Genomic DNA, 11663 nt, shown 5'->3' on the forward strand with positions numbered 1-11663 from the left:
AGGCTGCGCATCTCCCTGTCAGGACATAGGAAAGTAAGACCCCTGGAAGTGACCTTGTATCTGGCAGGCCAGGGTCTGGTCATCCTGGACTAAGGGCCTACCTCTGCTCAACAGGCTCTGGAGAGGGGAAGTGGTCCTTGGAGGGAGCCGATGTCAGGGATCCTGGGACCCTGTCCAGGAGTTGGATGTTTGGCCCGAGAGCTTCTAAGCCCAGTTCACATTCTTGGGTGGGGAGGGCTCAGTGTTGGCCCCATTCTGCTGATGCCCTAGAGGAGAGTCTTGCCCTCTGCCCCACCCTGGTGGTTGCAAGGCTGCCTACCTACCCCAATCACTCTTTCATAGCAGTTATCACAAAATATTTGCAAGATGTCTTCTGGAAAGGGAGGCATGATTTGTTCTCCACTGGACAGGGTCTGACATTGTGCTCAATATCATTTGAATGAATAAATGAAAAACTCAGACATGACTTAAAATCTCAACTTCACCACTTAACTAAGTTTTGTGAATTTAGGCAGATAATCTAACTTGGAGCCCCTTTCTCAACCATAAAATGGAGACAATCCCTCTATCATCGCCAGTTGCTGTGATGGTGAAATAGGGGCTCCTTCAGCTTCTAGGCCTTCCCAGGCTCCGATGTGAAGATGGGAAGCTCTGGACAAGGCGCATGAGGAATGCTGCTTCCCAGGGCCGGCCCGTGGCTCACTCGGGAGAGTGCAGTGCTGATAACACCAAGGCCATGGGTTCGGATCCCTGTATAGGGATGGCCGGTTCGCTCACTGGCTGAGTGTGGTGCTGACAACACCAAGTGAGGGGTTGAGATACCCTTACCGGTCATCCTTTGGAAAAAAAAAAGGAATGTTGCTTCCCTCCTGGAAGGGCAGCATCAATGGGTGCTGGCTCTGGGAAGGGGAACAGGCGGTTCCTAAAAATGCCATGAAGGGGCGCCCTGTTCGCAAGGCTCTGCTTCCACTCCTAGCTCCTCCTCCTACTAGCCAAGGGAACCAGGCAGTTTCTAACCTCATGGAAACTGTTTCCAATGTGGAAAATAACCCGTGGTAGTGGGTACACTAAGGTGATCCGTGTTGATGGGATAGGTGGTCAAAAAGGGGCACCAGGACAGTTCGGCCCATCCAGGTGTCACTGTGAAGATGACCAATTGTTTCTTGAAGCCTAAAAGGGCTGGGCCATTCCCATTCTCTCCATCCCAAAGGGACCCCAGAATCAAAACAAACCAGGAGCAAGCAGAAGGCTATTTATATATCATGCTTTTAATACAAACTTAAAAAAATCTGGAACAATATAAACTGTACAGATTTGATCAATCTTTTTGTTTTGTTTTTAAACTAAATCTCTAAACACACCAATGTCCCATTCCAAAATATTGCACAACATTCTGAATACAAAACGCTTGATTGTATTCTTCCTTCACTAAAAAAAAAAAAAAAAAAAAAAAAAAAGGTTCATTACCCTGCTCCCCTGGCTCCTCTCCACGTTTGTCTCAAAGCCCCCCTTCCCATCCCTACAGAGAAAACGAGACAATCTATAGCTCACCGCATTGAGGAAAAAAGACATCATTCTGGACTAACAGTTTACATTCTTTACAAGATAATCCACCTTTCGACCTGTTCCTGGGAAAGAGGGATAGAGAGAGGATGGGGAAAAGGAGGGGAGAAAAGGTTTTATTCTCCTCTTTTTTTATTTTAAAGTTTGTTTTTCCTGAAAAAATATCTGTTTCTCTCCTCTTTTTAAGAAAAAATCTTGAAAAGAAAAAAATTACAGTTTTTTACGTTAGAAATATACATATATTATATATACCTCTTACATTTTACAAATGTAGCAAATTATTCAATACAAACGGACACCAAAAAATGTAAAAAATGAAAAAGAAAGTTTTCCTATGAAACCAGGTAATTTAGTGCAGATTTTTGTTTTTTTCTTAAAAAAAATAAAATTGAAGCAAAAATGCCTAGATTTGAGACAAGACAGACTAAACTGGGCCCAAGAGCCCAGAGATGGAGTCATGTTCCTGAACATGTTTTCTTTGTATTTCAACAGATACAGAGGGGTTGGTCTTCCCCCTCCCTACACATGGTGAGAAACAAGCCGACCTGGGCGTGGGTGGGTACCTGTGTGCGTGTGTGGGTAGGGGCTGGAAGGAGGGATAAGGCAGCATCCAACCATTCCCAGAGAGACGCTATCTGCTTGGACCTGTCACCTGTGTGGGAACGAGGACTGGGGAAAGGGTAGCCCAGACTGAGCTGGCCCCTGAGAAGCCTAGGGGGACAGATGGTGGTGGGCCGAGAAAAGCCAGAGCATTGCCCTGCTGGGGGAGGTAGAGCTGGTGCCCATTACAGGGAGGAGGCTGGCAGTGTCAAGTCTGGGCCAGACCCACTGCCACAGCAGTTGCCCACTTGGGGTCCCTGGGGAGAATGGGGTGTGGTGAGGGGCTTTGGTGCTTCCTGGTATTGGGTCCCGATGCCAAGTGCCCCGCTTGCCAAAGCATTATGGCGTGGAAGCTGGCCCCCTAGGATTGGGAGAAACAACCTCTCTCTGGTAGAGGAAGGGGAGCGAGTGCTCTTACACAATCCAAACACATGGCCAGGAGGGCCAAGTGCCTGTCCAGCCTGGCTTGCCCAAGAGACCACTCCTCGCAGCATCAAGGTCCAGTGGGGTTGGGTCAGGGCAATGAAAGGGGATGGCAAGAGGTACCGAGAAGCTCTCAATCAGGCAGGGGCACAAATGTACTAAAATAACATCTACAACCAAAAGACCAAAAAGTCTCAATTCAAGGCTCAGGACTGCCTACTACAGGCACTGACTCCAAACACCCATCCTGCCTTCCTGCCCCAGCCTCTCACCCACCCAAGGGTGCTTGGGTGAGCAGCTCCCACTCTGGGCTAAGGTCACATGACAGGAGAGTCAAAGTTCAGGGACCTCTTTTAGGCATCAGAGGCTTGAGTATTCCCTCGGCCCTTCAGAGCTAACTTTTTTTTTTTTTTGGTCAAAAACAAACAAAAGTGCACATCCCTCTGTAGTCTGGAAACCAGTTCCTCATGCAGTGCTTTCCCCTGGGAGGGTCTTAGGCTCAGCTGCAGTGTCACCCCGCCACGTGTACTACCCTACAAAAGGACTAACAACCTGCCCCTGGCCCATTCCCCAACCTCATACGTAAATGAGCATTTGATGCAACCCCGAATCACATCCAGAGGGGAAGGGATCCACATGGCTTGGAATCCTTTAAAACAGGACAGCAAACCAGGCATGCACACAAACGTGCGCATGCACACAACCACACCCTACCTCCCTATCCACCTCAGGCCCAGGGAGGAAGGGGCTGCATGAGAGAAAGAGGCCACATGTGTCAATGGCTGGGTCTCCAGGGCCATGATGGTCATCTGGGCCAGGAGGGGATGGTTGAGTGGGGCCACAGGACAGAGATGAAAGGAATTCAACTAGACAAAGTGCTAACCTCCCTGTAGTCACAGACATCAGCTCTAGGGGGAGGGTGTCAAGTGACCAGTTGGCAGCTCCCTGCGGCCCAGCTTAAAAGGGAGTGGGGGCTGGGATCAGACCTATTTGGGTGGCAGGGTCTGAGAAAGCCTGCTGAGGTTGGATGGCTTTGAGTGAGAGGATAGCTGGGTGACAGAGGCAGTGAGATGGGGCCAGTCTCTCCATATTCTGGGGAGGGTCAGGTCCCAGCTGCAGCTCTTCCTTCCCTGTGAGCTTGGACACACCAATCTTAAACCAGGCGTGTGAAAGAGGGACGGAGGGAGCAGGAAGCAGCAATTCACATCTGGACCATTCTTAGCACAGGAAGCCACTAATTAAAGACGTTATATAGAAAACATGTAAAAGAAAAAAAAGAAATATAAAACCAAAACCAACAAAATAAATCAGAGGCAGGCAGGGAAACAGTAGGGGGATTGAGTTAAACACAATTTGGTGCTTCTGGAGCCCCCTCCCACTCCATGCCTGGGCTGGATCTTTTTTCTAGAAATGAGAGAAGATTGAAAATCTTTTTGTACATTTTTCTTTTCCTTTTTTTTTGGCCTTTCCTTTCCTTTCTCTTTTCTGTGGTCTTGGGTGCTCCTGGCTCTGAGGGCGGGTGGATGGTCAGTTGGCCAGCACAACGGGCTGAAACGGCTGGTTGGGATACTGCATGGTGTTCAGGTTGTAGCTGAGGCCTTCCACAAAGGGTGTCTTCTCCAGGAAGAGGCTGTTAGTGCCACCTCCAAATACCTGGGCCATGTCGAAGCTGTTGCTGTTGCAGGTGCCAGCCCCACTGCTCCCAAAGGGGGCTGGGGTGCCATTGCCCTGGCCATCGGCCCCATCAAAAAAGAGGCTGGGTGAGCCACCGCCATTGTACACGAACTCCTTGGCATTGGGTGAGAGCTGGGATTGAGGGGCTGGGCTGGCTGTGATGAAGTTCAGTGAATGCATAGACAGAGAGAGGCTCTTGTGCTTCAGCAAGTTGTTGGTGGGTGAGCGGGCCATGCGAGGCTGCTGCTGTGGTGGCTGCTGGCCACTTGCCCCGCCATTGGCCACACCCCCACCACTTGCTGCCCCACCACCCTTCTTCATCTTAGTGGAGCCAAATTTAGTGGCAGCGAAGGAGGCGGTGGTGAAGGTGATAGGCTGGGCAGAGCGGGGGATAAAGGTGGGGCTGGGCGACTGGCCAAAGGATGGTGATGGGGAGTTGGACAGGGAGCTGTCCTGGCTGCCGATGGGCACAAACACCTGAGCATCGGGGTTAAAGCTGCTCTTGATCTCTTTGTCCAGCTCTGGGGCACCACAGCCCTCACTGTCATCCACGTAGAGAACCTTCACAGCCCCCTTCTCACCAATCTGATAGGATACCTCAAAAGGGTCAATCCAGACGCTCAGCTCCTCAGGCACATTGGCCCGCACATCCTCCACTGCCAGGCCACTCCGCTTGGCAGCCAGCTCCACCACCGGGTCCACCATCTCCCCAATGTGGACACAGCGGAAGCCAGAGCCCTTCAGTGGCTTGTCAGGGTACCAGTGGCCTTCATATTTCTTTTTCAAAAGCCGCTCTAGCTCTTCCCCAAATAGGTCTGCCCGGCGCCGGGGCAGCTTGTTGTACAAATAGGAGATGATGAAGTTCAGGGCCACTTTGATCTCCAGCTGCATGGTCCTTTCCTAGACAGAGAATCAGCACAGGGCAGGCACACAGGCCAGGGCAGTGGCAGGAGATATAAGGTGGGCAGGTTTGGGATCCAGATGGCTCTGGGAAATGAGAAACAAGGAGAGGGGCACCATGAGGAGATATGCAGAGAAAGCTGGTGGTGACAGCCAGGGATAGACAGAAAGGCATCTGGATCACATGGACCCAGGGGCCTGTTTCTGCTCCACAAGTGGCTGGCCTGACTGTGTGACTGTGGGCATGTCACTTTTTCCTGACTCTTAGTTTCCTCATCAGTAACATGAGGCTATTATGAAGTTAGTTCAGAATATAAACCACCCTGCACTGTATCTGGCAATTAGTATGCATTTGATAAAGTTAGCTATTATTTTAAAGTAATTCTAAAGGAATAAGGTGCTGTGATTTCCACCATTTTGAGAATTCAGGTCACTGTATAAATGACACACACACAAAAATCAAGTCCCTAATTCAATTGGAGGAGGGCAGGCTCTTGTTGTCTCTGCAATGACTTGGTGAAGTTGTGCCCCCAAACTGTCACAGGCCAAGATGTAAGTTTAAAATCTTTAGTTGTCCTCCTTAAATGGAAAGGGATACGGGTCACTGAACAGGAAAGAGGACTGCCAACCTTTCACTGGGGGCATAGACTCCAGTCACATTCATCTGTCCTCCTAGGCTACATGGGTACACATGCTTTCTGGCTCAGTCTGGGTTTGCAGAACTGATTTAAGAACTCCACAGTATGACCAACACTTGCATTTCCATCCAGAGAGCCTCCAAGAATGGAGACAAGAGCAAGATCCCCAGAAAAAAGTCAAGACCTGTCACACTAGAGATGTGTGCCAACAAGGGAACACTAATGGGAGCTGCCCTAGGGAAGCAGAGCCCTGCAAGCCAGAGCAGCACTGGGTGGCCTTAGGGAATCTCTGTAATTTCTGGGGAGGGAATAACTGACGAGGGTGGTAGAGGGAAGAAATTTTCCATCACTCTGCGGCCTCCAGCTGGGGACCCATCATCACTTGGTCTCCCAGAGACTGTCTGACCACCTGTCCTCGGCACCAAATCAGATTTATCAAGTGTTTAGAGATCCCTGGAGAGGAGGCAGCCCAAGATAAACACTCAGATTGTTATTTTGGGATTCTCTCACAGCCAGATCCCCCTGAGGTCAAAAAGGTTTATTCCTTAGATCTGGGCCAGCCTCATGTCTCAGGAAGATGATCTGTGAGGTCCCGAGAGCCAGTGATCCTACCTAATCTCACTTTCTCCAAATGGGCAGCTCCTGAGCTCATGCTGGGAGGGAAGCTGAACTGAAAAAGGCCATCTCTGAGGGGAGGCAGGGCCAGAACATGTTCCAGCCAGACCTCTGGGCAAGGCTGTGCTGCTGAGCTCAGCAGAAAGACAAGATTGATCCATGATCCATCAAGGGCATCTTCTTTCCTGTGAAAGACTCAGGGCTGGATTTTGATTAAAATCCCTTCCGGGTCCAGCATGAAGTATCCAGATGCTCATTCTAGGCTTGGGGATCTTGAGTCTGAACATCTGCTCCAGTACATTTCTCTGTAATTCTCAGGCCTGGGCCCATTGCTCCTAGGGGCATTTTTAGGACTGAATCTTCAAAAAAAGGCTTCTGGAGAGAATATGCCAGAGAAGATGCACTGGGTCAGTATGGAGCAGCACACGAGAGAGGCTAGATCTAGTACAACACTCACTTCAGGTCTGAGGAACCAAAGGGTCACATGGTGAGTCAGCAGAGGTGTCAGGATTTCACCCCTCTCCCGAGGCCTCCACAAGAATGCTCAGGATTCAGGAAACCCTGGTCTCCCCCTTATCTCAGCCTCTAACACAGACTTATTTATCTCCAAGTTTCTCCAAATGTCCATTTGTGATCAACAAAGATTAATTCCCAGGGTCCTTTTAGGTTTAAAGGAAAGTAAGAATAATGGTAAAAAGAATAAGGGACCTTCATATTATAAGGATTGGGTTCATAACCAGATGCCAAGTTAGACACCAGGACCACAGGCCTCCTCTTAAGAATGGAGTTTTGAAAGGGCCACAGGGGGCCACTAGAAGTATCCAACATGGAGGGGACTAAAAACTTGTGAAGAAAGTTGGCAGTGGTTCACAAGAATAGGCCTGGAGTTAAAGATAGTGTTTCCAAAGAGGTTTTTTTTTTTTTAAAGATGACCGGTAAGGGGATCTTAACCCTTGACTTGGTGTTGTCAGCACCACGCTCAGGTAGTGAGCGAACCGGCCATCCCTATATGGGATCCGAACCCGTGGCCTTGGTGTTATCAGCACCACCCTCTCCTGAGCGTAATAACTTCGTATAGCATACATTATACGAAGTTATAGGGACTAAAAACTTGTGAAGAAAGTTGGCAGTGGTTCACAAGAATAGGCCTGGAGTTAAAGATAGTGTTTCCAAAGAGGTTTTTTTTTTTTTAAAGATGACCGGTAAGGGGATCTTAACCCTTGACTTGGTGTTGTCAGCACCACGCTCAGGTAGTGAGCGAACCGGCCATCCCTATATGGGATCCGAACCCGTGGCCTTGGTGTTATCAGCACCGCACTCTACCAAGTGAGCCACAGGCCGGCCCCTCCAAAGAGTTTTTAAAAGAGTAAAACAGACTCAAAGTTAACATAAGACACTTATCCCAAGGCAACACATGGCCTCTTAATATGTATCTCTTGGTATTCCGCCCAGACCAAAGGGCTTCTACACCTTTCTGAGCCTCCTCAAACTTTGTTCCATAATTACCTTCCAAGTTAACCACTCTTAAATAGTTCAGCCCCCAAATGGGAGCATTTTCAATGCAGGCCAAAGTCATTGGGAAATAAGCCTCCCACCCCCAAATACAATAGAACCACTGTCATCAGCCCTGCCTAGCTAACCATATTCTGCAGCATAAGCAACTAAACCTGCACACCAATTTATACTTCAGTGATGTTGCCACACAAATAAGGAAGCATATAATGCCACCTTTGCCTCTTTAATTGGAGAACAGGCCAGGCCAGATGGCTGTGGGGTGGAACCTTACAAAAATGCCAGGATAACCAGAATGAGATTTTCTGCTCTATCAGCTCAGGCTCTAATTTTGACTTCAAGAAGCTTATGGAACACAGGATTAAAGCACTGATGCTGTCTTGTCTTTAGCTAAAGATAGGTGGTGTTACCATTAAGATGAGTTTGCTCATTTTTAAAAAAGCTATGGACAAACTCTAGAGCTTATATATAAAATATTTACAGAAGCGTGATAAGATTAGAAAGCTTAGGGTGACTGGATAGTTAGCTCAGTTGGTTAGAGTGCAGCCTTGTAAAACCAAGATCAAGCGTTCAGGTCCCCAGACCAGACAGACCACCCCTGCCCCAAAAGATTAGGAAGTTTAGAAATAACTACCCTTCAATAAAAGGAACAAACAGATTGGTTAAGCAACCGCAGAGGTCTCTTAAGAGCTTTTCCGACCCTGACTCAAGCACAAAAGGCCAGATAAGCAGCAAAAAGAAGAAAAAAGGCTAAGTGGTGAACAATAGCAAAATCTTCCTTTTGTCAATATATTAAAAAGTTGCAAATGTGAGAGTAAATAGTTTTCAATTTCACTAAGAATCTTATCCTCTTTCCCTAGTTTACTCACACAAGCAAAGTCAAACCTGAATTCAGATCCCTTGTGCTGTCTTGCGTTTGAAAGAGTGAGCGCTTAGGGGAAAGACAAAGATGGGGAAGAAAGGAGGTGTGAAGCTGGAAGGAGGCCTCAGTCAATGCAGATTCCAGAGAAAGCCTCTGACAAAAACGTGAAGGAAGGTTTTTAACAAGAAAAAAAAAGTTTTGTTTTAAAGGGGGTAATGAGGGATAATGGTGAAGGAATCTATCGGGCCCCAAACCTACAGAAATATCCAGATACCTCAAAGTCTTAACATCCAAATCGTCCTACAATCAAACACTATCAGGTTCAAATAAATAAGTGTGGAAAAGAGGGCATGGGGTCCTCAATCTCATCAAGGCCAGTAGGTGCCGAGCTCAGGCCGCTCCTCTGGGACAGAGATGGGCAACCTGCCCCACCCGCCGGGCGGGCGTGGGCTGAATGGCTTCCAGGACTTGTGCCGACAGTCCGCACCACCCCGCCCAGTTCCACACCATCTCCGCCAAACACAGACTGGACAACGATGGGTCTGACTACAAGACACCTTCCGACTAAGAGTGTCCTTTCTTAGGCGTTCTAGGCTCCTCAGAAGCCAGGAAGGCTCGACTCAAGCCCCGCCAGGCGGGCAGGCCGGAGGCGGGGGCGCGCTGTGCACTCTGGGAATTGTAGCCCTCAAGACACCTCGGGCTCAGGTTGGAGCAAGTGACCTACTTTCTCTGCACACTACACTTCCCTGCGTACCTTGCGAAGGCTCAACTACGCATGCCCGGCAAACGGAGCTGGCCGAGGGTCGGAGAACAGATGAAAAGTTTCCAACGCACATGCGCGTTACGGCGGAGAGCCCCCCCCCATCGCCTAATACATTTGATATAAATTCTTCCCATAAGGCCTCCTCCCCGTGTTGTAGCACCCACTGCGTCCTTGTCTAGGCTTTACGAGAGGCCGAACTTTTCCCCTCTTTCACCTCCTCCCATGACTGCTGAATTAGGGATCTGCCTCTAATGAGTTTTTTTCTGGGTGAAGGGAGTAGGCTGGGATAGATAAGGTCACGTTCCCCCCTCCCTCCCCAACACTGCCCCTTTATCTGAATTCCATGGGTTGGGCGGTCTGTCTGGGGTTGCTGTAGGGACGGTGGACTCAAAGAGAAACGAGCTTTTTTCACTTAATGCCCAGCGGGCTCGGCTCCAGCACCCTCACAGCCAGGAAAGGAAGGAATTAAATCCAGTACTACCATCTTCTTGGCCAAAGAAATTCCCAGTTAAGCTGTGGGGAGGCGCCGGGCCGACAATCAGAAGGCCTGACGCCTACAGGGACCAAACCTCAACCCACTTCTAATCCAAGTCTGAGAAATCAGACCCGGGCAAGGGAAATGGGAAAAGGTTCCCGGGCAGGAAAGGAAAGACTATACATTTGACACCTGAACAACATCTTTTAATACTTAAAATTCTGTGTGATTCTCCTCCCAGTGCAAGGGGTACTGTTCGACCAGACTTACCAGGTCCTCGTCAAAGCTCCCCTACAGGGTGTTAAACCTCCCTAATCCTTACTGCCACACAAGCTTCTTTCCCCCCATGCTTAAGAGAGGGATAGGGGCAGGCGCCCAAGAAAGCAATAGGGATGTTTTTCTACTGGGAAATCGGATATGAAGGACCCACTCCCAAGGTAGGGTGGGTAGGAAAGAGAAGAAGACAGGTTAGATGCTGAGCAGGCACTTGAGACATCGTCTGCGGGTCCCCAAGTTGAAGCCCGCTGTATGGGGCTCTGGTTCCTCCTTGGGGAGGGAGAGGGCCTGCCGGCTTCGGCTTCTCCTCCTCTCTCTGCTCCCTTCTTCCCCTCCCCAGATTTCTGCTCAAGGGCACAGTCCATCCTCTGGACAGAAGGGGAAGGCGTTTAGGAGTACGGGCTTCTCCCCCAGGCACCTCACTGAGAGCAACCAGAATCCACTCACTGGTTTTGCTGTACGGGTCCTCCCCCGCTTCTCTCGTTTTCCCTTAAAACACTGAAGAGAGTCAAGAGCTCAAGCCGAAATGTGAATTCTGGCTCAAGGACAGTTTCCACTGACCGGTCTCATCATCAAAAAGGGGGTATTCAACCTCCACCCCTCATGTTCCACAGCGTCAGAAATAAACTCTAGTGATAATTACCACCCCTCACACGGGAAAAGAAGCAGAAAAGCAAGGCCTGGTTCCCCTTCCTTTCTCTGATTTATTTAACGGTGGTGAGAGTTCTGTTCTTTGGGGAACAAGGAAAATCTAGCGAGTATCTGGGATATGAAGAACTGGGGGAGGCGGGGGAGGGAGGAAATGCACCCCACCCACAGGAGGGGGCCACACTGGAACTGGGAGAGGAAGAGATTTTTGAGTACCCCAGGATCGGAGCTAGCGTGAGGGGCAGAGAAGCACAGGGAAAAAAGATGGGGGGTTTCCTGGGGGAAGGCAGAAGGGAAACGAAAATGCTGGCCAGACGGGGGAAGGGGGGCGACAGCAACGTGGAGCGTCCAGGAAAGCGCAGAGCGGGAGTGGCGCGGGGTGGGGAGAGGCGGGAGGGCCGGCTGGGCCTCAGAGCGAGTCCCCCCGCCCGCAGGCCCGTCACGCACTCACTCAGGTCTCGGCGGCGGCGGGGCCGTCTGCGGGCCGCGGGGCGGCTTCTCCCTCCAGGCGGGTCCTGGGCGCGGGGCGGAGGTCACTCTCCCTTCCTTCCCGGGCGCCGCCGGACCGGGGGCCGCTGTGTCCTTTCCTTTGTTGAGGGTTGGGGGTTAAAGGGGGGGTTTATGGGCTATGAATCTCGATAATAACTCTCTCAGCTTTTTGAAGGTTGGGCTCGGCGGCGCGGGGACGGAGGGCGGGCGGGCCGGCCGGCGGCG

The 11663-nt window shown here is 50.2% G+C and overlaps 1 protein-coding gene across 1 annotated transcript; it reads right to left on the reverse strand.

Moving 5' to 3' along the window:
* Window positions 1-1739: 1739 nt before the first annotated feature.
* TOB2 (transducer of ERBB2, 2) lies at window positions 1740-11521 on the reverse strand. Its single transcript, XM_008574134.1, has 2 exons — window positions 11401-11521; window positions 1740-5247 (listed from the first exon to the last, which is right to left on the reverse strand). Exon 2 carries the CDS (start codon window positions 5149-5151, stop codon window positions 4114-4116), a length of 1038 nt encoding a protein of 345 aa, XP_008572356.1. The 5' UTR covers window positions 5152-5247; window positions 11401-11521; the 3' UTR covers window positions 1740-4113.
* Window positions 11522-11663: the final 142 nt, after the last annotated feature.

Source organism: Galeopterus variegatus, unplaced genomic scaffold (genome assembly GCF_000696425.1).
Source record: "Galeopterus variegatus unplaced genomic scaffold, G_variegatus-3.0.2 Scaffold55, whole genome shotgun sequence".
Classification (NCBI taxonomy): domain Eukaryota; kingdom Metazoa; phylum Chordata; class Mammalia; order Dermoptera; family Cynocephalidae; genus Galeopterus; species Galeopterus variegatus.

Excerpts from the sequence above, each read along its gene's own strand:
- TOB2 (XM_008574134.1), bottom strand. The coding sequence starts at position 5,151 with ATGCAGCTGGAGATCAAAGTGGCCCTGAACTTCATCATCTCCTATTTG.